The following is a 26276-nucleotide window of genomic DNA, read 5'->3' as shown; positions in this document are numbered from 1 at the left end:
AATGATGAGCACTTACATTAGAATGCCCATAAGGTGACGCTGTCTTGGCAGTGGAGTTGGACTAGATCCCCAAAGGCTCTTTCCAACCTTAACAATTTTGTGATTGCTTGATATTCGTTTAAAATATTCTGGTTCTAAAGGCTTTTTATATATTACAGGTTCTGATAATAGAAAGCCTAGTTGTTTCAATTTCTTTTCATGCTTCAGAAACCAGTGGCGTTCAAATTCTAGATGAACAGAAACAACCTGAAGCCATTAGGTAGGAGTTGCATTGCTTTAGATTGGAAGCAATCATTTCCCCATCCTTTCATTTTATGCTGGTTTTCAATTGCTAACAGTTTTCAAGAGAAGACATGGAATCAAGCTGTAGAATGTAATACCCTGGCTTTTTCTAAGGTTTGCCACGTAACTGAGCACCAAATGAACACAATCTCTGTATTTTCCAGGCAAAAGTAATGTGGAATTAATCTGGGAACAGCTATATTTGCTCAACTATTTCTTTGAAAGATGATTTTAACAGAAAAGAGCAATTGTTCAAAATAAGTGCATTCAGACAGAGAATTATTTAGGAGTATCTGGAATTGGAAGTGCTTAAACACCTGAGACATGAGGCAGTTCATGCTTCTGTCATACCAAAATAGCAGCAGAAAGTCACAATGTCACAGTGGCATCTCCTTTCCATGCTCTGGAAAGCCTTGGACCCTCTAAGAGATACAGGTCTCCATAGATCTTATGGACCTAATTGTTGCTAGATGTGCAGGAGGAAGAAACCTGAAAGCATGCCCTGATTTACCCCCTTTTTTTTTTTTTAATAGGGTGGTTGACTTGCAATGTGAGATAATAACTGACAGTAGTATATTTTCCCTCCTAACTACAACCATAAAATTCAAAATAAATTTTAATTTAATGAACTTTAAATAGCTTTAAATAGAATTGAGCTGGCAAAAATGTGTACTAATTTAGCTTGAAACGTCCTTTTTTTCCCCAAATAAGACTCAATTAATTGACGGTTTCTGGATGTAAAAAGTGTCTTTTTAGCCAACTTCAGGGTATTACAGGCTCATACTATTTTAGCATATTTTGCTACAAATTTCTAATGCATAAGAACTGAAACTTGGTAAATGCTGAGAAAATACTAGTTCAGAAAATAGTGAAATTTATGAACTATAAATGAGATTGGTATGCCTCTGTTATAAACAAACAAATATATAATTTGTTGCTGCATGTTTGTGGCTAATTCTTTCCTAAACTAATGAACATCAGCTAAATTGCTGGCCTCAGTCACTTGCTTCATAATCCAGTCACCCTCCACACAAAGACACTCTTCAGTACTCATACTACTTTGTCTTCGTTTTCAGCATGTGATGTATTATTTTTCACTTAGTTACTAGTTCTTTGAACTTATTGATTTCAAACAAATATTGTCTCACCTTCATCTTGGCAGAGTACCTACATAATTTACACTATTTCTTTTACTTACGTTTGTGTTGGAAGTGTTGGGTCACTTTTTTCTCAATTCATAGGCAAGAAGAAATATGAAGATCATGCAGGCTTTAGGAAGCCTTTGAAGGGCCTATTAAATCATCAGGATAACTGCAACTACTATAGTAATATTATGTTCTGTTGCAAAATACATACAATATGTTTTATCTGGATGTTATCTTTTCAGATAAAGGTGTGCCATTCCTTGTGAAAACTTGGTTATTTCTCTTCAGGTTAGATAACAGGGACCTTCATGTCACAATATTGAAGTGTCTTTTTGAAAACAGCTGAAAAGTCCTGCTTATTCTTTCTGAAAATATTCAGGTTTTTTTTTTATAAATATCTCACAGTCACTGAACATATCTGGCATTTTCTCCACTGGGTATATCTCTGCAGAAAGAAAAAAATGTCATATTTTTAAAATTCTGCTATCATACTTGGGCTGTTAAGTATTTCAGGAAAAGAAATATATACTTAGATATTAGTTCATATTTGGATATGAATGAAAGTAAATGGAATTTAATAGGTTGCACACCTACGGCTACTACATGGATAGTCCTCTTCCATTATAAGGAGGGGTTGTTTTGTTTGCTTGTCTCACTTTTGAGGTGGTTGAAGCATAACTATAACATCTTAATTAAAAAAAAATAATAATGTAGGAACTTGACTTGCTATTAGCATGTTTGGTAGATTTTTTTTCTGAGTAGAGAGACTCCCAGGCAGTATTATCAAAATATGAATCTTAGAGCAAGCTACCAAAGCTCAGATCTGGGGGAAAGACCAAACTAAGACTTGAATTTAAAGTGATGTGGAGGATGGAAGAAAACTGGAATTGGAATTCATGCTCCTTCCTGTGATCCTATTCAGTCCCCTTGTTAAATCCAGGGAAAAAAGGGGGAAAAAAAAAAAGAAAGAAAAAAAAAGAAATCTAATGCTGCAACACTTCTTGAGAGGGTCATGGTAGCTATCTGCTTACTTTGTACACTTCTGGGGCATATAGTGAACACTCTTAAAATTTGCCCTCTGCTAATTAAAAATAAATAAAGTATTTTATGTTGATATTCATTAATGGAAAGAATTTTCATTATCCAATATTAAAGTTTAATTTCCAAAGTAACGTCTCTTCAGAGTTTGTTCTCTTTTCAATCAATAGAAGAAAGACAGCAATCAAAAAAATATTCTCAGACTTCAATCCCCAGGCCTGCAAGATAAAACACAGGCTAAAATTTTGGTAAACTAACATGTGCTCTTGTTCTTTTAAGTAGGTTAAGTAAAAAAGTTAAATATAGATTAAAATGATTTATTGTAACTATACTGGAGAATCTTTGACCCACTTCTACAGAGTTTGCTCTTCAAAATTCCTGCACTGAGCTCTGGTCTCTGGAGCTCATGTTCCCTCTTTTTTGTGGACCCTCTTTCTCCAGGCTTTTTTTGGCAGATGGTTTCATTCAATGCTGTCTCTCTTCCAACTTCAACCTGGTCAATCAACACTTGCTGTTCTTATGCCCTCACAGTTCTGGTCCCTGCAGTTTGTAGATGTCTGCCAAATATTTTATCAGTTTTACTGTGTCACAATGAATATGTTTATAGTATGTAATTATGAAATTGCTTACTTTTTTTGATTCCATGTAAGCTATCCCTCATTAGACAGTCATGAGAAAGTGCACATAATTTTTTTTAGTTTAAGTGCTAAATGTCTTTCTGTACCAGTGTTGGCTATTGTTTGTATGGCATTAAGTGGTTATTTAGTCTGTGATTTCTAATAGCAGGCTTTAACTCTGATTAGTATCAATTATTTCTTCATTATTAGCAAATGTCAGGAAATGGAAATGTATTCCTTAGTGTTTCCCAGTAAAACACATTCTAATGCATGCAAAAAAATTACAAAGCATTTACAATTTCCAAATGTATTTTAAGCTAAATATCTTTTGATTATATATCTGATTGTTTTCATGATGAGTTTTCATACAATGCAAGATTCTGTTGTTACACATGGAAGACACACGTTATCACTCGGGCTGGCACACACTTGAGTGTCTTGCTGATTTCAAGGAATAGCACTCCTTGTTTACAGTGTGACTCCAATATGCAGTGGATGACATTTGGCATCTTCACATGATGAAAGTGTGGAGCAGCATCTTGCTTTTTCCAGAGCAGTTAGGATTCTCTCAATGAACAAACAGCTTAAGGATGTCTGCAGCTACCAGCTGAGTATCCACGTTAGGTGAGGATAAAGGTAACTGTGTCCTGTACCCAAGGTACTGCAGCTATAATCTCCAGGAATGCTGCCAATGAATAAACTTCAGCTTCAGAAACAGCCACTGGAAAACTGCCAGCCTACTTTCCAGACTCTTCCAATTTGAATTATCCCGTGTTTTGGATTTGTGTATACACAGGGATAATAATATAGAGATGTTTGTGTTGCTGAGTAGGACTTACACAGAACCAAGGCCTCCTCTGCTTTTCTGCCACACTGGTGAGGAAGTTGGAGGTGGATGGGAAGTTGGGAGGAGGCACAGCCAGAACAAGTGACCCCAACTAACCAAAGGGATATTTCTGACCATATGGCATCAGGCTAGCAAAGCAAGGGGGGAAAAGAAGGAGAAAGTGAGGGACATTTGGAGTGATGGCTACCAAGTAGCCATTCCAGTGAAGCAGGCTCTCATGAGAAAATTCTTGGGAAGAGGCAGGGAACGGGACAGCTGATAGATTCTGTGTAAGCCCTGCTCAGCAATACCAAAAACATTTCTCTACTATTAACCCTGTGTTTTGCACAAATCCTAAACACAGGACAAATCAAATTGGAATAGTCTGGAAAGTAGGCTGGCAATTTTCCAGCTGTATATAGATAACTTGTATACATGGAATATTTATTATTTTTTTATAAGACTAAGCTCCATTAAGTATTTATTTGGAGGCCCCTTCTTCTGTGCATTTCTTCCCTGCCCTGGTAATAAAAGACCCAGTTCTGCTGTAGCACATTAATCTAGTCCTTACATCCTTAATGTACCACCTGTTTGAATCTGTGGTCATGGCCTCCAGCAGGATAGGAGGAGAGAGCCTGTGTTCCTGGGTGATCTTTCAAATGCTTCCCACCCTGCTGCCTTTCCTGTTTTGTTTTTCAGCACAGGTTCTCTATTATAGTCTCCTTTAGAGCCCCAGTGATGCCTTAAACTACTGGTACAGAGGCTAGACAGAGTTAAGAGGAATAAAAGGATATTTATAGAAGGCCCTTCAAAGGCCACACCCTAGCATACCAGAGCCATGACTTTGGCTCTGCCCAGATGGCTCCAAGATGGAAGAGCTCACAAGAGCTCACATTTTTATGTTTTGGTCCATTAGCATATTGAAGCTACTTGTCCAATTACAGCCCCAGCCCACGAAGTCCCATCCTTCTTATTTTTTCTCTCCTCAGTCCATGTTGTTTGTATTCTTGGGCCTGAGATCCGGATCCAGCTGTCCTTGGGTCCCCAGCTAGGGAAGGAATTGTTGTGTCTAGCTACTCTGTGAAGAGAGCTTACTGTCGCTGCATATGAAAAGCTACACCATATAATCCCCTTATATGAAACCCAGACCCACACACCAAAGCAGCACAAAACCAAGAAGAAGAAGGGAAAAAAAAATTAGAAAGTTAAACCCAAGGTATCACAGAGTGTTATTTGAATTTCATTTAAGTTTGGAAATTACCTGCCAGTTTGTTTTCCTAAGATGTTATTTGAGGTACAAGAAAAGCTCTCTTTTCATTCATTGACATTTCATTCATTCCCTTCTGGAAGACTTCTGTTCTCATCTCTAATTCAAGAAGTACTCTACCCATGGGTGATAGTTTCCTGTCTACGTGTTCTAAAAAATAGTTGTAAAGCTACAAAGATTGTTCTGTATGTGGCTACCATACCTCTTTGTGTGGCAGTTTAACAGAAGGGGGATTATTTTATTCAAAGAAGCATTTTCCCTAGAGCTGCAGAGCTAGTACTGGGATCTTTACACTCAGAGAAGTCTAAAGCAGAGAAAGGTTGCAGCATACCCTGTCCTTTTTATTTCAGTGAAAACTGAACACAGAGGGCAGACCCAGCAAGGTTAAAAGAAAGGTTTAACCTTCAAGGTTAAAGGAAAGTATGTACAGAGTAAATGAAAATGCAATTAAAAAAAATGCACACACACATAGAGTAAGTGATAAACCAACCTTCCGTTATTCTTTTTCTCAGTTCAGTAAAAAGTGTGACCCTAAACCACTTACTTAAAGGTAACCCAATTCTTCTCGTGTTTGAATTTCACATTTAGCTGGGTAGGGTTTTGTTGTCTGTAGTGGATTTCTTTAACAGAGGAGAGCTTGAGATTATGGAGTCTGTTATTCTCATGGAGTGTTTTTTCATTCAAATGAGCAGCATAAAAATATGTAATAAACTACATTTTTATTATTAATATGACTTGAATAATTTCAGCGTCTAAAGTAAATCAGTTGTGATTTCCGGGGAAAGAATTAACAGGTCAAAAGGACTCTGTACTGTTGGAAAAAAAAGGTATCAATAGATCTTGAGCAGCTTCCAAGGGAACCCATCTCTATCAGAAACAAAAAAAATCTCAATACAATCCTAAGTGTTTATTCTTTGCAGGTCATCTTTGTAGCAGAAGCATAGGAAGTGGAAATTTATTTTTTTTACATGAGAAGTGTCTGTTCATACAGCTATAAAGTATGAAATCAGAGAGAGTTCAGGAGGAAAAGAAAAGGTTTGCTTATGTGGTGTTCTTATTTTCATCAATAAGATATTTTGATATATGTGCTGGCTCGATAAAAGCTGTTCAATTGAGAGCTTGTTTTCAGTTATGAAAATAAAATTAGATTGTTTCTTTTTTTACAGTGCTATAAATGCGTACTCTTTGTAAAAACAAAATCCAGCCATGCTTTCTTACTCTCCCAGAACTGAATTTTGCGCATCAAATCCTTGACTCCACTCTGGATGGATTAATTTTGAGACATTGTTATACTGATGAATGTAAAATACTTATTTTTATTGGACCGTTGCAGGAAAAAATCATCAATTGGAGTAAATTTTTTAGTGATGCTGTGTTGTGGACAATGTAATGGAGTTAGCAGAACAGAAACAATTAATTATATATTTGACAACAGTGAAGCTTCAGATAGCAAGAAATTCCTGTAGTGAGTGTATTCACCAGTCACTTGTGAAATGCTAGGGAGCTGCAAGTGGGTCAGCAAGAACATGGAGCTATGTTTTAAGGTTCCATGTAAGGCTGGTCTTACTACAGCCAAGTACGTGTTCAGACCTTTGCAAGAATCATTGCAAGACTTTACAGATCTTTTCAGTCAGCTGAAAATATATGTTAAATGAAATTGTTAAGGGATTTTTTGGTTTGGTTTTTTTTTAGGTGCAGGTGGCTTTTGAACTGTTGCTTTAAATCTGGTCTCCAAGTCTATATATTACAACTTCTTTCCTTTACCTTTCCTTGGACCTCTGGTGCTTCTTACTTTAGCCTTTTTCAGTGAACACATATTTGATGCTGAATTACATTTTCTTTATAAATGTTTGTTGCATTGTCCTAAATGCCTTGTTCATACATGCAGCTTTGAAAGAAAGCATTTCCTCTGTTTGATCACTGTCTGAAGTGGTTTCTGGCTGGCCTGTTCCAGGAAGGGTAGAGGAAGGGCTTTTTAAGCACAAAAAAGAGCCTTGCATCTATATAGTGGAAATAAGGCAATGATGAAATATTTTTCTCTCTGAAGCAGTACTTGTTGGACTCCCTTATACCATGCCCTATGCAAGATTGAGGAAGATCATGAAGTGTGGACTCCTTACATTCATCTAGAGGGGTTTTTTTATTTTATTTTATTCATCTCTTTTAGACTGTTAGTGCTTTTAGAAGAGTCAGCTGCAGTTGGTAGGTTCCTATAAATCAAACTTAGGCTGCTATTGAAAAACTGAAATATAATGTTAAGAAAGAGGTTTAGATGAAGTTTTTTCAAAACACGTGGATTTTTTAATTTTATTTTTTAGAACGCAGTTTGTCCTTTGTATTTTTTAAATTACCATTGGCATTTATTATTCCAGTGAATTACTTTTGTCCTGAAAGGCAGGAAAGTATTTTGTCCTCTGTCTAGGGGTAGAGAATTGGAAGGGCCTCAGAAATGACTGTTCCTGATAATTGGCTTCACCTGCTGTTCCCTGTGTGAAGTCAAAGGCAGGTCCATTCCAGAGCTGTGAAGCTTGTGGGAAGCAACACAATTTACAAGAATCATGCCACCTGATCCCTCAGGTGAAGATCTCTCTGTAACAACGTGTGCAATATGGTTGCAAGAGGTTCCTTGCTCTTGCCTCACTTCTATCTGCACTAGCTGTGGCTTTTGCCTACTGTTCTCTACCAAGGTCTTACATGTCCAAGTGCCAATGACAATGATCCTGTCAGGCTGTGTGCAGGACGTGTTTCAGGAATGTCCAGCCAGAGCCCTGCTCCTGCTACAGACAAGGCAATGGTGCCTGTAGCCACTTCTGGCTCAATCATGTGGGCTTGGGAACAAACACACTGAATCAAATGGTGAATGCTCTGCACATTTGTTTTGAGCTTTTAATGTGTAGCAATCTTCAGCTGAAACATCTGCTATAATGAACTTGACATTTGCACTAATGACAGCATCAGTTTACTTAATGTCCTGCATTAAATTTGCTTCCCATAGAGTTATCCTTTATCAAAGAGGAGTGTGAATTTGCTACTTGTGTTTTCTGAAACAGTGAAAGAACCAGCCTTGTAACTGCATGGCTGATAGCTGGTGTTGAGGCTGGACACTGGGAAATGGAAGGGGAAGCAACAGGGCTGGCTGAGAAGAAATATTTCACATTTGGTGCTGACAGGATAAATTTGTGAATCCAGGGAGCAGCAGTGTGTGGAAGCAATTAATGAGGACTGAATCCAGTCTCCAGTGCTTCAGATTGATTTTCTTTTTTTAAATGAGGCTTAGAAGATGGGATAATTAATTTTAAAAAATAAGTAGAATCACTGTGACATAAAACTTTCCATATAATCTGGTTCTATTTCTAGTAAAATGCCAGCTATTTGTTTAGAAATTCCTGCTGTCTTTGTGTAGAGACTGTTGAAAAACTTCCTTCAGACCAGCTAGCCAGAAAGAAAAGAAACAGTTTTGTGTTATGAGAAACAAAGAACTGATATATTCAGGTGATTATATCTTTATCTACTTGATGCATGTTTATTCTTAATAGTTTTTTGTTTGTAGCAGAACCTGTGAGATTAAAAGTATCCACTGCAAGAGATAAACTAAGAAGTATATCTTGGTTACTGAGTTCTGTTCTCCATCTGAAGGGAGATGTTTGGATTCAGCACTCTGTATTACAACAGAGCAGTGAGGATTTGTTTTCCAAATGAGAGAGAGCCTTTTTATTTACATTTTCATGATTTTATAATATGGTAGTACAGTTAATAATAACATGATGCATCATAGCAAAGTGATGAGACAAAAGGAACTACCTCTTTGATATGACATCAGGTATATGGCTTTGAATTCAGAGGAGATTCGTAAGTTGGGGAATACATTGGACTCACTTCCATGCATAAACAAGCAAATATTGTGTTAAAAACTCATTTAATCTGAAATAACAAATTTAGCCTGGATTGTTTTAGCTATAGTTGATTTTTGCTAATAAAAGCATGAAAATGCAAACTAAATATAGCCTCAATTTTCCAGATGACTGACTATGCCATAGGGCTAGAGCTTTTGACATTAGTGTGTCTCGTGGGTCAGTTTCTGGTTCTTTTTCTGTTACTTCTTTTATGTACATATATTTTTGTAAAACTAATGACACTACAACCCCAGTGCATCCACTCACTTTTTACAACAGGACAGATATTTTCCCTTTTTAGACTATTCTAAACTTGAAGAATAATCAGCACATTTCAGTGTGTACCAGCTTTCTGTTTTGGTCTTCATTATCTTTCTTATACAGCGGATTCTGAAGATTATTTTGGAAGGGTTAAGGTCACAAATAATAATGTAAGTTTGTGAAATGTTTTCAAGTATCTAAATTACAACGATGACTTTGTGTTTGTAAAGCATGTTCAACCATGTAGATATTAACACCTCCTGCTGTTTTTATTAATCACATTGATGCTGCTCATATATGAGTAATTCATCCCTTTCTTGCTGCATTATTCCTTCAAATCTGTGTATTTTTATATAATTCAAATTTTATTCAGATTTGTGTCAAAAGAATGTAACTTTGTTGCAAAGTCAAGCACCTGCAAGTGGAAAATGGCATTTTTACGGCTGTTGGTACAATATTAATTCAGCTCCTTTCTGCATTAAGCTGGTGGACAGAGTGATGTCCTGTGGAAAAAACAGTATCCAATGGATAATTAAAATTATACCACGATGTCTGCAGCAAGGAGAGAATTAAATTTACACTGCCAACTCTGTAAGTCTGGCATTTCCCAGTTCTCAAGTGCTTAACTTCACAACCCCAGTGTTCTTGTGAAATATGCTGTTGTGGACAATTCCTAATTTCCTTTAAGAAAGCTGTGATAGACTGGAGTACTGAAAACCTCTTGCCTGACAGTGTCACTCAGCATTTTGAAGACTTGAATTCTTAAACTAAAGAGTTGCTCCCCCCTGAGCTACCCAACTCTCCGTGTATTAGTTTGCTGCTAGTGCCAAAGGGGGAGAGAGTCTATTGATACAGATTTCTTATTGACTAATCAGACTCTAGTCTAGTTTCCAGAGGTATGGATTTCTGTGCGTTGGAGGGCTGGAGTAAGTGCTAAGTTATCATCAGCTGAACATGGGATCATTTAACTGGCAGGCTTAATTAGGTTGTATCTCCACTTACATAATACGTGGCAGGAATATTTTTAATGCAGAAACCAATAAATGCAAAACACAGAGAAATCAAATTCTCTCCTTCAGTATAAAGGGAGCTTAAAGATAGTTTCAGGCACAAAATGAAGAAACACACTGCACCCATCTGAGGGGAAAAAAGAGATATGTAAAGAGTGCATAGTGACACTGAGATTTGGATGCATAAGTCAGTTTTTTGCCAAAATTCCTTTGAGTGTTCCTTCTGAAGTTTCACACCAAACCTGAAAAACTCATTCCCTACTTGCATATTATGAATTTAATTTTTTTTTCATAAGCTTCATCATATTGAGAAGGGTCAATTGCTGGTTTATAGGTTAGGGAAAGTAACAAAGAACATTTCTCCCTGCATAATAAACAAGTCAGTACTTTTCTGCTGCTTGGTCATTTGGTATTATTGTCGTTACTTTTGTCTGAAGTCTAAAATAATAGTTTTAGTTTGAGGCACCAGAAATTGTGTCACTGAGGAAAAGTATGAGTTCTGTATCAGAATTAACAGTCCATACATTTACATTCACATGAAAAATTGATATAGTTATCTTTTTCTTAGAAGAAAACAGAGAGGTGTTTGCTTCATGAACACCGGGGAAGCATACTAGAGTTGTTGCATGATCCAGATATCCAAGGATGCTGATCAGCAATGGTTAAAAATATTCTTGAATAAATATCTCTGTTGTAATTTTCCTTACAAATCGTCATACTGCCTTCACTTGGTTGCAAGTTTTCTTCTGAATTGCCTTTTTAAATTCTGTTCTCATTTTGTGGGGTTTTTTTTAGCTCATAACTAACCCACAAAAAAGGGGTTAATAGACATGCACTGAGGCTTGCTCTGCTTTTAGGAAGTTGTGTGGATAGCTGTGTAGGTTAAGAAGTGAATAAAAGTACAAGTGATTCAGTAGTGCTGATAAAATCTTGATGCAGACATGGGTCTTGGGGTAGAAGAGAAAATCTTTCTTTTACTGATATTTCATTCAGAGATTTGTTTCAATGTTGTATTATTAGGAGTATTTTCACCAGCATGATACACTCCTGAGTATTTACTATAATGATGTAAAGAATTATTTATCAATGTTGACAAAGACAAAATTGTCTCTTCCATTTACTAGAGATCCGAACAACAGACTTTTGAAAGTAACTCAAAACATTCAGAAAGTAAATATGAGAAAACTCTCCTCATTTTACAGTACAAATTCCACAAAGCAGTTTCTGTATGCATGCAAACCTATCATTAAACACTCTTTCCTCTAGCTGGGATTCACTGTTTCCAATGTGGGTTTCTCCAAAGTTAGTTTTGCTTAAAATGTGCTACAATATTTTCTTGTTTCCTTTTTCTCTTGGTAATTCAAAGTGGGGTAGATTTTGCTGATAATATTTAAGTGTAAGAGGATTCAAAGCAGGGCCTGAATCTGAATCTTCCTTTGTACTTGACTGAGCTGTGGAAAGGGTCATGAACTGGTATGTTAAAACTTCAGGTATTGATTGTGAATTGCCCCAGCGCAGAGGCAGCTGGCTGGGACCTGCACCCAAGCACAGGCTCTGACTCAGGGGTGATGTGGAACCTGGGCTTCCAGGATGGACTGTGGATGGATCTCACACCAGAAATGCCATTCATGGCTGAAGAAACCTTTCCCTACAAACAAAACATCAAAACCAGTATGGTTCTACAGTTAATTTAACAAATTAGCATCTTCTGATGAAACGTATAGGTGAAAAATGCCTGGGCAGCCCTGTGTAGACCCTGTTTTCTTATTATGTTCTCATTTTGCAACTTACATTGTCCTATGTGTCCTCATTAACCAGCCTAAGCATTTAATGCAGCTCGATGATATTATTTATTTTAGGCTTATATATACACATAAATAAAATAAATCTTGCCTATCATTCCCTCTTTCAAAAAATAGTAATTAATTTACAGAAGCATCAGAAGCCACTGTGAATCTGGATCCTGAAATGTAAAACTGAAATGAAAAATATGTGTACTATAACTGTGGGGTTTTGTTTTTATTTTCTTCCAGTGAGTTTCATTATAAATTAATTAGTTTTTTCTGATTAAGAACACATTTGCCATTTAATTTTTTTCAGCTAGCAAGCATTAAACACTTGATTGGCTTAAAACTAAGAGGATTCAAAAAAATTCTTCATGCATGGTTTTCAGCTTCAAGTAAGATATAATAGAATAAAATAGATGTTAATTAAACACCTCTGGTGCTGTCTTAGGTTATACAGGAAGAAAATTAGAAGGGCCAAAACCCAAGTAGGACTTAATCTGGCTTGTGCATGAAAGACAGTGAAAATGTTTCTATAAATACATCAGCAACAAAAGGAGGCTGAAGGAGAATCTCCATGACAAAGGATGAGAAAAAGGCTGAGATACTTAAGGCCTTTGCCTCAGTCTTGGACAGTAAAATCACTTGTTCTCGTGGTACTGAGCCCCCTGAGCTGTGGGAGGGCAAAGGTGACACCAAATGCAGCCCCTGTAATAGGAAGGGAAATGGTCAGTGGCTGGCTGCACCCCTTAACACCCACAAGTCTATGGAGCCAGATGGGATCCACCCAAGTGTCTGGGAGACCAACAGAAGCGTTTCTTGAGCCACTTTCAGTCATTTACCAGTGGTCCTGGCTAACAGAGGAAGTCGCAGCTCACTGGAAGTTAGAAAAGGTGACATGAAGAAATGAAAAAATATGCCTTGCAAAATGTTATACCCCTGAAATATTGTGACATAGGGATGTAAAACTTTAAATAGAGAAAAAAAAAATTCTATTAAAAATACAGTAATTACAACTCAGTCAAAGACTAAGAAGTTCAAATTCTCATAGTAGTACACAGCAGTTATACTTCTTCAAAGCAACAGAATCCTAAAGGTTCCTGAGCCTCACTTCAGTAACCTGAGTTGAAAGTAAGGCATATAAAAAGGCACTTTGAGCTCCAGAGTAGGTTATGAGGCTTTGCTGAAGCTATACCAGCATTGGTGGAAACTTTTGATAATTCTCCTACAGTAAATCACTCTTATAGACCTATTCCCTACAAGGTACATGTATGGATGATGCTGGGCTGGAATATTTTGCTGTCAGCTGTTATCTGGGCAGTGGACAGTCTTTCTATCAGTGTTTCATAGACTTTAATTAGCTTTCTGAATTTCCTTAGTTTGAACAAATTTTAAAGGAATCCTTGTTTCTCTGTCTCTCAGTATGGGATTGGTAGAGCAGGGGCTCATCAGGCAGTGAGCTTCCTGGGAAGGACAGATAAGTAAGGTACAAGGGGGCTCCAAGAAATGCTGCTTGTTTGGCTGAATCCACAGTCTTTTTTTACCTTGCTGTTTGCACTCTTGTAAAAGCATCTGTTTGTTCAGCCAGTCTGTTGGAGGGAGATATTCTGTGGGCATAAAGGAATCTGCCTGTGGCTGTGGTACTCAAGGGAGCCTGGGTATTGTGATCATCTCTGAGGCACCCATGGATCTGGGCACTGTCAGCTCCTTTGCCATTTGGTTCTAATCTAATGCTGCTTCCCTCAGATGCTGAGCAGGCAGATACCTGAGACATGACTATACTTGGCCACTACAAAGGAAAATAAAAGCCTTTTGTACTCACTTTCTTTTCATTGGGACATATAAATATCCCATAGCATCCTGGTTTTGTAACACATATGATTCTGGTTTTCCATTGATATTGTGGTTTAGGATTTTATTTTTTAACTCCCATTCATGCTGCACATTGATAGAGCATACACAGCCCACAAAAAGTCCTTGCTGAATTTTGTTGAAGAGTGTATTTAACTGAATTATATCCTGGAGAAAAACAGAAGGGCAAAGCTGCAAATTAGCCACTTTGCTGGATTTCCCATTACACCTTGAGGATGAGTTCCTGATGCACGATGGTACCTTTACAGTCAAATCACAGGAGCAAGGTGCCTCTGGCATTTGTCAATGACAAACATATAGCCATGGAAATTTGGCTGTGTCAGCAGCATGAAACATTGGCCAGAAGCCTACTAGTGTGACCCTTTGACTGGTTAAGAGAGAAACACTTGCATTGAAAGGATTTACTGATCAATCAGTTTAATTGGTTTGCACAAAGGAGGCAGAAGTGAGCATTTACTTTCTTGCTTGCTTGCTTGCTTATTTACCACTGTAGTGCTGTAATTCACTGTAAGCTCCTGAAAAATCTAAGCTCGTTGGATTCCATAGGATTTATTTTCTTTGTGAGTATGCCAATATTTTTACAAGAAAAAAACTCAAATGTACTGCATTGACTTTAAATACCAAATAACCATATCACACAAACTCTCAAAAATACTTCTAACTGTAAACTTTGAAGTGTTTTTAGCCTTTCATTTGGATCTTTTCTTATTTATCTTGAAGAAAAGCCTATTTAAGTAGACATCTCTGAAAGGGAAGAGTGTATTTCTTTAATTTTCCGATTCAAGGGAATTTTTAAAAATAAATTTATATTAGTTCTATAGTTTTTACTTTTTTACTTTTTTCACTCCTAGATGTGCCTGGGCAATTTTTTTTACAATCTTTTTGCATTTTTTCTTATGCAAGATATCCAAAATTTCAAGGGAAAAAATGAGTTTCGTTGCCAAACACAAATGCACTGTGAAACCGAAGGTGATATCTTAATGTCAGTGTGGATCTGCAGAACACAGGCATACTGTAACATGTTCCTGAACAATTTTTTTCAAGCTGTGTTAGATAAGAAGGACATTTAGAAAGTAATTATTAAGCATGACATTTCAATTTTTTAATAAATGCAGATAGATATGGAACACCTATTGATTGACATCTGCATGTAATCCTACTTATCGGATTTAAGTAAATCGCTCTTTGAAGTGTTGTTGGACTGAACTGAGATGCTTTCATGAAATTTCACATTAGATTGTAATGGATTTTTGAGCTGGTCATCTATTGAATGAAATATATAAACTTAAACTTTTACAAATGTAAATAGAAAAGGTAAAAAGTATACTTTTTCTCTGAAAAAATAATGATTAAGTCATTCTGTGCATGTTCTGAGACTTACTTCTTTATTTTAGATCCTTACAGGGAGCTAATGCTAACGAAATTAGAGTTTAATCAGTGTACTGGTCTAGGTCTATAGATTTTGGCTAGTGTTTCTATCTTTACTCAATGTCTTAACATCTTGTTTTTCACTTTTCATAGTGTTTTCTAGCACTGTATATTATTTTTTACTTTACTTTGTATTGATTATTAGATGAATAACTGTTAGCACCAGGCTTTCTTTGCACTATCTTTTCAGTACATTTCAGATTAATGTTTTGGTTTTTTTTTTCTGTTTTTGTATAATTTTTTGCATGCATAATGTTTGCTAATCACATATAGTTGCAGAGGTGGATTTCAGTTGATAAGGCATTAAATCATAATAACCAAATGTGTTTTCTATATCAGTTGATTTAATATCTGAAATAATAATTTCAACTAGCATAGTTGGGTTTTAGTGTTGTGCATTTACTTTGCTCATCTTTCATTCATTTCATTTTTAGGTCTCCAGTTTTTTACCACCTAGCTGGTAATTCAGTCAAAATTAGACTACAGCTACTGAACTGAAAATATACCCAAAAAATATCTCCAAAGTTTATGGATTTATTGATCCCTTTATGAAATGTTTAATTGACCTGGCATTTCAAATTAGAGAAGTCAGTTTCTTCTCCTGGCAGAAGGAGAAGAAATGCAGTCATCAGCTAACAGCTTTATTTTGTTAGTTTTTCTAAAGCTCCACTGTAAAGAAATTAGGCATATGTTTGCACATTATTTGGGGTACTGTGCAAGCAGCATTTGGGGCAAGCAGCCTGTGTGTCTGGCTGGCCTGGGTGATGTTGCAGTGTCAGCTCTACATGGGCAGACTGAAGGAGCTTCTCTGAGCAAACAGGCTGTACAAAATCATATGCATCCTACATTTCTGTTGAGACTGTTACCTGAGGTAGGTGCAGTTAAATTGTGTTTGAGCCATGCCTACATATGTTACCCTTTTCTGGATGTCAATTTGAAATTCTCAGAGGTACTGATGTGAGTAAGGGCTGAATAGTATAAAATGTCTGGAGAAATAGAACCAAAAAATAATCTTTTTAAAAAAGGAAAGTCAGTCTACTGATGGCCTCTTTGGATGAAGTCTTTAAGGGTGTAAGTGTGGAAAGCAAGGCTTTAGGAATAGACAGAAAGCATAGGGGGTGTTAAAACAGTGCCTGTCATTGAAAAGAATGTGATAAGCTGGTTTGTGTAGTGATAGTAGCAAAGCAAAATAAAAGATGGCTTTTGCCCTTTGTATTACTCAAAAAAATGGTACTTGAAACACATTAAGTGCTAGAAGGAAAATGGTAATGAAAATGAGAGGCAAGGAACAAATCACAGTACATTCAAGTATCAACAGTTTACAGGATAAAGATAGGAAGAGTAAAAGATAAGGAATGAAAGAATTCTCCTGACAATTGCTCCAGGTGAATTGAAAACAGTTTTTCAAAGAGGAAATATAATACAAGAGGACTAGTAGTAAACGAATTTAGGAAGGGAACTCTCTGGTTTCTACCTGAGAGCCACATCTTCCAGGCAGTGGGGAGAGAGACTGTTTTAAATATTTCTTTGCAAAAAATTCTGTCTTGCTGCCTTTTTTCACCAGAAACAGCTTCTTTGCATTTTTATTCCGTGTCCTTAATTTAGCAAAGGGAATAATTTCCTTTTTCTATATAGTTATCTTTTTATAGATAATTAAAAAATATTGTGGTGCTCCTCAACTTGCCCTGCCTACAAGATGAAGAACAAAGCAATTCATACTATTTTCTATCTCAACTTGCACCCAGCTGTGAGACTAGAGGTCTGAAGGGATGGAGACTACCAGAGTCCCTGGTACTGTCTGAAGGCAAATCCTCCTGAGCTTCCCCTGTGCTGGGAATCCAGATCCTAACCACAGCCACTCTGTGCCTGCCAGCCACAGCTGTATCATAGAGCTACACTCTGCTCCAACAGCCTTATTGGTTATTTGAAAACACCGTAAATCTTCATCAGTTTACAAATTTCAGGTTTGTTAATCTCAGGAGATTTTAGCCTGAGGTTTCACAGGATGAGATTTATACCTCCGATAGGAACAGCTTGGTCTTTATTATGTGAAGATTGTTTAATTCACTCCAGAAGTATGTCCATCCCTCTTGGCCTGTTGTTTATCCCAGGTGGGTAACAGGTGATAGCTGCTGTGCAGTGATCCGTGTTGGGGTGTGGTGAGCCAGCTGTCCCATGCCATGCTCTGTGGATGCCATGGAACAGAGAGAGAGAAACGGCAAGAGTTTCTCACAGTGGCTTGTGAGAAATTTTAGAGAGTTAAAAAGATGTCATAGCTTGTTAAGTATAAACAACTTGCAAGTAGTTAGTTTTTCTAATTTGTTTTCCTGTTCTCTTCAAGGACAGTGTGTGAAGAAGATGTTTTGTTAGTTAGCCAATCAAATAGAACCTATCGTATCGCTCTATAAAAGCTGTGCGGTTCTTTTGAATAAAGCTTTCTTTACCTTTCCTACCATCCTGCCTCTTGCCTGTTCCTGTGTCATTCTTGGCTCAAGAGCGACAGTGCTGTGCCAAGCTCCACGTGCATGGAGCCTGAGCGTGACCCACAGGCAAGGCACGGCATGTGGCAGGTTGGAGCATGGCTGCCACTTTGAGCTGGGGTCAGGAGATGCGCGGCCAGGCATCTCCAGGGATGGTTGCAGCCCCTGGGCATGGGTGAAAGGCAGCTCTCCTTCGAGGAGGCTGGCCCCTCCACTCACAGCCCCATCCCAGCAGCCTGGTCCTGCCATGCTGCCCTGTGCACAGAGCCAGATGTTTGCCACTCATTCTGGCCTTCCAGAGTCCTTCTTACTCTCTGGTGATTTTTCATCTGCAAGGAGCTGTGATTGCAGTCTCAAAGGAAAAGCTTTCTTAGCAAAAGGGGATATAAAATTTTCACTGTACCAGCAATAATGATTGAAGAGGGCATGATGTTTTTGCACAGCTTCCCCATGTGTGCAGCCAGGGTTGTCTCCTGTCTTCAAGCTCTCACTGTCATAGATGAGCTGCAAAATTCTCTGATCCTTGCTGCAAATTTGCCCTGAAGTGCCACAAGATCCCAGGAGCTTTGTTTATATCTCATCGGTCAAAAATAAATAGGCCTGATACATCTAGTTATTTTGATCTGTGATGAAATGCAGTAAATAAATGTCACCCTTGATGCTAGTAGGAGTAATACAAGAATATTTTACAGGCATCTGCTGTATATTCTAAAATGCTACCTAAATTTAAGATTGCTGAAAATGCAAAGTACCACATAGGGAATTTTATGCTAAATATGTGAGTGAAACAACTCCTAGAAGGCAAATGGGAATGTTACGATATTGTTAAGAGTGTCATCATAGCTTGACTAACAATGTTCAGAACATTCTTAGTTCAGAACTGTTTGTGTGAGGTTTGAATTCAGTCCATGTTCTGCAGCGTGCTGGTGTCTTTTCTGTAGTCTTCCATAGCTGTTGTCTATGTTAACAAATAATTGACTGGGATAGGAAGGGATCAGTAGATCAAGAATTTTTCATTGAAACATCAATATCTTTAGTATGTGTAGTTGAGAGATTCTTTTTAAAACTAACCAGTACTCTGAGCCAGAATCTTAATGTAATACAGCTTATGTAGTCTGTATATTGAAATGTTTGAAAACTGAAATGGATCATCTTCTATTGCATAATAAGATCTGTGTTGAATGGTTGCACTGCACTAGCGGTAGAAACCGTAAGACTGCTTTCAAATAACATTATCCGAACCCAAGACTAATTTTATTTTTCAGGACATAACTGATTCATGTTTTAATGCTGTGACTTTTTGTTGTTGTTGTTGTTCTATATTCAGTATCCAGGGGGAATTGAAAACAACTGGCTGGGCTACTCGGTTTAATTAAAAGTCTTCAGAAAAAAAATAATTAACTGGTGACACATTATTCATGCTTTCACCCTCACCCCCTCCTCTCCATAAGTTATTTTGATTTTAGAGCATCATAGATAGCTGGTCTGTATATGGACCCTGTGGCTATCTAAAGTGAATTTGATATTCCAGGCTGTGGTGATGAAACAGCAAAAAGCAATATATCAGCAGTAAGGGGAGAAATTGGGCTTTTGAATCACAGGAACAGAAGCTGACATTAGGAAGCAGATCGTATATGTTTAATATTCTTAAATAAAAAGGGTTTTTTTTCTTAGTTCTGTAGAACAGCTCAAAATCTTCCACACCTGTTGAGGACTCAGGAAGTATAATAATACATAAGTGGCCGATAGCTAGATGTTTTCAGTGTAAAAAATGTTTTAGTTCTATGAAAAGACAGAAAAACTGTCTGGCAGATCTACTTTCCACTCTCCACCTGTGCTTGATAAATAGAGGATAACAACAGTTATTGCTTTTAAACGTGTCTTTTGAATCTCTGTCAAAACCCTGTCATTTTCTCTAAACTTCTTTTTGTTGCCAGACTGAACAGGATGTTTGGAGGATGGGGGGAACAAAGAAAATATTTGAAAGAATCAGCCTGTTCATATTGTTAAAATGAGCAAATTCATGAGGGGAAAAAAATATTAGGAAGCTGGAAGATGCATTGTGCCTGTCCTAGCTGATGGACTGAGAGTGTTGTTTTGCATACTGTAAATTGGCAGTCGGCTATCATTATTCCTTTGAAAGTAAATCAGAGCTTCAGCTTATGCTGGGAGACATTTAAGCCTTTTTCTTCACTTTCCTTTTTCCCCACAAACATCAGTCACACAGCCATCTTCTATTACAGATTTGAGAACACTTCAGAGAGGGGCTGATTTCCTTCAATGTTAGGGTAATCCTGTAAAGGTCACCGTCTAACCAATGTGAGCTTCCAAGATAAGGTACTAAGAGTGGGTATTTTTTTATTCTGTGATTGGATATGTGAGAGCTTTCTTTGAAGTTTGCAATTCCATTGCCAGCTGGTCCCCAGCTTGCCAGAGCTGACCTAATAGCACATAGCTGGTAACTTGGAAGTTTGTGTTAATTACAGAAGTACTGGAATGAGCTTCCAAAGCTAGTTGTTTCTTGGTCAGACATTAGTCTAAAAGGGAGAGGAAATTTGTTTGCTTTGAATATTCCAGATGTGGCTGTTTATCTGAGGAGTGATTCACTGCTCTTCATGTTTTCTAAGAGGCCAGTGGAGTCACCAGGCTTTTCTGTCATTTATGTTCTCCTACAGCACTTAAGATTGTAAGCCAATAAAGGTGTGGATTTGGCTTTGTTACATGACTTTCTGAAATGAATAGGGATAAAGAGCATGAATTATGCTGGTTTCTCATTTCTTAAATGAAAAGCAAGCTCATACTTCAGTTTCCTGTTGGTACGTTCTACAGAAATAGCTCCAGAGACTGCTGGCTGCTGGAAAGCAGTTTGTTCTCCTTACCTGGTGTCTGCAGACAGCCGCAGTGTGCTCTGGCAGGGCTGACGTGATTCCTTTGTGTTATCTGTAATTTATTTGAACAGCTGGCATTTTTCTTGCTTTGTGTTTAGTTTCTCTACCCTGGGGCTTTAGAAGAAAAGGATTATTTGATTTAAGTGTATTTCTCTGTGTCTTACTTCCTGTTTTAATTTACAGGCAATTGGCACTGTATGTATTGATCTTTGAGGTTTCTTTTCTCTTAACTTTTTGGCACATTGGCCAAGTATTCTGCATGTGATCCCCACCTATCTATTCATTAGCTATTACTTAGTGGTGGAAGAAAGAAAAGCCTTGCTTATCAAATTGATTTTGACATCAATTCCCTGGTCAAAAAAACAGTCTGGAATCTCTTTAAAGAGCTGTGGACAGTAAATGACCTGCCAAATTAACAAGAAAAACTGCTGTAGACAACTCTACAACTCTGCATGAATTTTGAAGGTGAACAAGGTGGTCTTTGTTTACAAACTTCTGTTGCATCCTATAATCACAAAATACACATTAAATTCAATATTGTTTTCAGATGATGTGTGCAAAAATCCATTCCTCCCTTTCAAAGCACCTGGCACTGTAAATATTCATGCTAATTGGACTTTCAGGTGCAAGATAAGACTCTTCATTGCCTCTACTACTGACTCTGCTGAAATATTGTAAGACCTTAATTTGGTTGTAAATAAAAATTTCCATCCAGCATGTTCAGTTGATCTGAGTAAACTTTTTTTTTCTGCCTTCTTCTTTGTTTTTATTTCTTAGTCAGTTTTCCAGAAAAAAGCAAAATAGAAAAGAAGTGGAAATGCTTTGAGCTCTTATTAATGTTTTCCTATTAATGTCTTTCCAACTGAATCCCAATTACAAAAAGGCCCCATTTGTCTTGAATCGTGGTACCTTCAATAGTGTTTGAGTTTCTCATCAATAAACTGTATAAATAGTTTTCATAGGTACTGAATTAAAATTTATTCAGAGGCAACATCATAATCTGCTTGTAAAAATACTTCAAAAGAGAACAAAATTTTAATGTAGTTAAACATTGTAGGTTCAAAAATTCAAATACTATAAAATATTTTTGAACATATTTAAAAGAGATTGCATGTAAGAATTGAGTGGCATTGACTAGTACTGATATTATCATTGAACTATATTATCATAAAATTACACATTCCTTTTTAAGACATAAAATGGCAACTATGTATTTTAAGAAATAATAAATCTATATAACTAAATTTTAAGAAAAAAATGTAATTTTTTATAGTATTTTCTGAAAAATTTATTGGCGTATTTTGATTCTTTTTCCAAGTCTGTAGTGTTTTCATAGAATACTGTAATATAAGCTTCGGATGTGATTTCTTAAATTGATTCAGTAATATATTTTCTATATAAAAAATGATACTTGAACCATATTTTTATATTGTTTTTCATTTAAATTTCTTTTTATGTGTTTATGTTCTGTTTGCCTTGAAAGTGTGACTTTGATATTTAACCATAATTACTCACATATACATGAACAGCAGAAGAAAATAGTACATTTCCATATAGTAGTCTTAATCCTTATACATTTGGTCCAAAATTTAATAGACTCCTTTTGACTGATTCCTCTACAAATACTCAGTCAATGCATGCCATCAATTCATCACAGCTGGCTAAAATGGTGGAATTAAAGAAAGAAAGTTTTTTAATGTCTTTAAATAAGTATACTTCTAAAACTTTAGAGATAGTAAGTACAAAGGCGATGTGAAAATTGGCTAGTGAAATTTCACATAGTGAAAATGCAGCCATTTCCAAGCTGACTGATGTTTACAAGCAGTGGTTTCACCACTCTTTGAAAGGCATTCCTACACAGCCAATACAGTGGATGGTCTTGCTTTACAGCCAGCTTCAAAGGTACTGAGTGGAAAGCCAAAGTTTCTTATGAAAATATTTCAGTTGCGATGAAAGGCTCTTTTAATATGGTGGAGTTTCTTTCCCCTTCTAATTTTCACTAATGCTTAAAGCTTTCACAGTATTTCATTCTACAAGTCAGCATTGATCAACTTTGTCATGAAGACCAAATCCATTCATGACAAAAAGTGTTTTAAAGTATCGGTGGAATCGCTTAGGAGTGGAAAGTGGAAGGATGAAAGTACTGGTAATGATTAGAATCAGAATATCTGTCCTACCAGGCTTATTTTATGCTTTGAGAGTTAGCTTTGATGATATTCATAAGCAAAGGTTGAAAAAAATAAAGTTGGAAAAGCAAAAAAAAAATAAATTAATTTTTCATGGTTTGATTTTTTTCTGCAGTGTGTTTTACTGTAGTGCCTCCTGAGATTCCTTGTAATTTTCATGGCATCGCTCCTTTCTCACTGATCTAAATGGATGTTGACGTTTGAAGTTTGTTGATTTACAAAATGTCAGATAATTACAGAGAGAAAATGAATTATATCCTCCTTTCTCCAAATGAAAGTTAGTATCATGTACTGATCTGGGATTATGTAAAAGATAGTTATAACTGCCATGTTAAAACCACTATTTTATAATGAGCTTATGAGTCTTCCTGTGGTCTTATAGGAGAACCTACAGTTTTATATAATGCCTTTCCTTTTGCTTTTGATAAATAAGTACAGCTGCTGATAATTTTTTTTTTGAAAATTTTTTCCTAACACTGCAAAATGTCTCATTTTGTAACAGGCTATGATAGACATTCTAAGAAAAATTTTCTAAAAATAGGGGGATATTAACACAAAATACAAAAGTGAAAAAATGTTTTTATCTTCCTCATTTAGTTCACAACATGCTAAAAACATCATTACTAGGAGTGACTTCCCTTCCAATTGTTTTTCTATTAATAATTTTGTTCTGGCCACTTGAGCCCTTTGCTAAATGTGACTCTGTGGATTCAATAACTAATTCAATAATTCTCATTCCTTTTATTTTCCATTGTGTTTTGCTTGGCAGACCACTCTGTGTATTTGACATTCTGTAGGATTATTTTCAGCCCCATTCCCTAACAGCATTGATTTCATTCTTTATTTTTAAAAAAGATATATGCATCTCTCTGTCCACACAGTCTGTGACAGCAAAGCTGCGGATCTGCCATACTGATCACCCATCATGGCAGGGTGCAGTCAGCTTTAAGGATTCATTTCAAAATTTCCTACTGTTCCAAAGATAACTTTCCAAGCTGTGGGGAAGAATGTAAGCAGGAGCTGTGGTTGAATATTGCTGAACTTCTGATCATTCAGGCAGCTTGAAATATTTCTGAGATGGTGGGATGGGAAATTCCTCATTTATATGTAGTCATAGGAAGTTTGAATCCAAACTGTTAGCTTTGAAATGTCAACATCATTCATTTTGAAATGGGAGAAGTAGCATATGCATAAGAATAGTAATGTTACCTAGGAGACCTGGAAACTTGTGCTTCCATTTGCTTTTTGGGGACTTTTCTCTGGGCCTTGTGTTTTCACAAGAGTCTTATCTATTCCAGGCTCTTTGCTCATTTTTTTTTCTTTGGGGAGCCTAGTAAAAATTAGCCCAAATTTCAGCTGAGAGCTCCAATCATGCTGAGCTATGAAGAATAATAATTTAAATTAAACTGAGTCGGTTGGGCAAAATTATGGTTAGGCTTTTTAGGAGAATACAGTAGAGAAGCTGGCTCCCATTCAGAGCTCACTTTCCAGACTTCATATTGGAAAGAAAAAGACCCATTTTCTTTTTAAAGCCTTAGTCTCCCAAGTGTCTAAGCTATTTATCATGACTTGTTAGGTAGCCAGAGCTACAACTGCACCCATCCTGGCTGCCAAAATCTCCAGCTTCAAACCTGACAACTTCTATACTTTTTCATAAGTTTGTTTTTTTCAATCTGTGACCTTTTGAAAATTTGTGGCAGCATGAAATTCAATTACTTACCTATCTAAATGAATAACAGAAGGGATTCTTAAGTGCTTGAATTTTTCATTTCACATAAATTTCATAAGACGTTTCTTCTTAATACTTTTTTTTCTTAGTGCTAATATATTTGAAGTTAGCATGGCTGGAAGCATCTTTCATTCTGTGTGCAACAGTGTTAGTGTTTTATCATTTTACGCACACAAAAGGATTGTATATCACCCATATCACTCCTGAGATGTTGATGAGTGGCAGGTATCATAATGCCAGCTGTTATATACCGACAGCTAACAGCGAAGTTACTTAAAGATACTTTCAAAGAGTAAAAGTTTTGCTTTTTCTTGGTTTTGTTTTGTTTTCTATTTCATTAACTGTACATCAGAAAAGACATATTTTAAATTATCAAAGAGTGAACCCTTAAGTTAAACAGAAGGTTTGAATCTGTTCACACGTGGATTCATTTCTCCAGCCTCTCCTGCTGGGAAGCATACGGTGACATAGCAATGTAGTGACTTTCCACCAGCTAGATTTATATGCTGTACTGCAGGATCAAGCAAAACCAGAATGGTGTCATGCATCTCATTCTGGGAAATTAGATGAGACAATGTCCAGGTACTTCAGTGCTGAATGATTTTGTGGAACATGAGGTGGCATTACCAGATGGTCAGGTGGTAGAATTAGGGACTGAGCACTTCTGGAAAGCTTTGCTATTGCTCACAGTATGATTTTGTTCTTTTATTAGCAATTTTTTTTTTACGGGATCCTTCTTCATATCTTGAGAAGATACCTCTGTGATAATGTTGACTTGAAAGTTCCTTTCCAATTGTACAAAAGACTAGACTGTGAAAACAATGCTTTTTCCCTTTTTAAGAAAAATTCAAAACAGCTTAAGAAACAGTAGGTATTTTAAAATTGATAGTCAAACTGCATTTTCTGTAAGTCTGCACAAAAATAAAGGAACATAAAATTAAGTGTAAACTGTAAGAAAAACTTTTAAATACACTTTTAGGTTTTCAGTGAACATGGAGTACTAAGGAAAGTTATTAGTTTTGTCATTGAATTAAGAGAGGACTTAGGCTAATCTGATATACAGTTGTTTATAAGTCATACTTACGACCTTGATTTAAAGTTCCAGTTGATAAATATCTTTGACAGTTACTGTGATTTCTTCAGCATTTAAAACAGATTAGTTCTTCAATATATGTACAGATGATTGTTGGGTTTTTCTCTATATTTGTATTCTTTTCTTTCAGCCATTTACTTACTAAGCCATTGTATTTCTCATCACTTTGAAAGGAATTAGTGGAGCTCAGTGAGGTGAACACTCATGCATGATATGAACAGAAAATATTTCAATGTTTTACCACTTCATAGAAAGTCTAAATAATTAAATTCTTGGGGAAGTAGACAAGACATACTATAATGCAAACTAAATATTAAATAGAAGAGAAACTGTAAAAATATTCAAAATTATAGTAGCAAAGTTTTATAGTATTTTAGTCTTCATACAGAAAATGTGATCTGGAAATGTTGGTATTTGGCTTTATGCCAAAAGCACAATCCAACCAGAAAACTAACAAAAAATGTTTTCATACTAATA

General features: G+C 36.5%; 1 protein-coding gene across 2 annotated transcripts in view; it reads left to right on the top strand.

Moving 5' to 3' along the window:
• PRKN (parkin RBR E3 ubiquitin protein ligase) overlaps positions 1 to 26276 on the top strand; it is a 675810-nt gene that overhangs the window by 135290 nt on the left and 514244 nt on the right. The window contains exon 3 of one of the 2 annotated variants that reach the window (XM_064414871.1): positions 23093 to 23254. The exons of the other annotated variant lie outside the window; for it this stretch is intronic. Coding sequence (XP_064270941.1) covers positions 23249 to 23254 — 6 coding nt within the window. The 5' untranslated portion in view covers positions 23093 to 23248. The remainder of the gene's footprint in view (positions 1 to 23092; positions 23255 to 26276) is intronic. 2 annotated transcript variants of the gene reach the window in all.

This window comes from Passer domesticus, chromosome 3 (genome assembly GCF_036417665.1).
Source record: "Passer domesticus isolate bPasDom1 chromosome 3, bPasDom1.hap1, whole genome shotgun sequence".
Taxonomy (NCBI): Eukaryota; Metazoa; Chordata; class Aves; order Passeriformes; family Passeridae; genus Passer; species Passer domesticus.
Note: the sequence above shows the minus strand (reverse complement) of the source record. Positions and strands in the feature narration are given on the sequence as shown.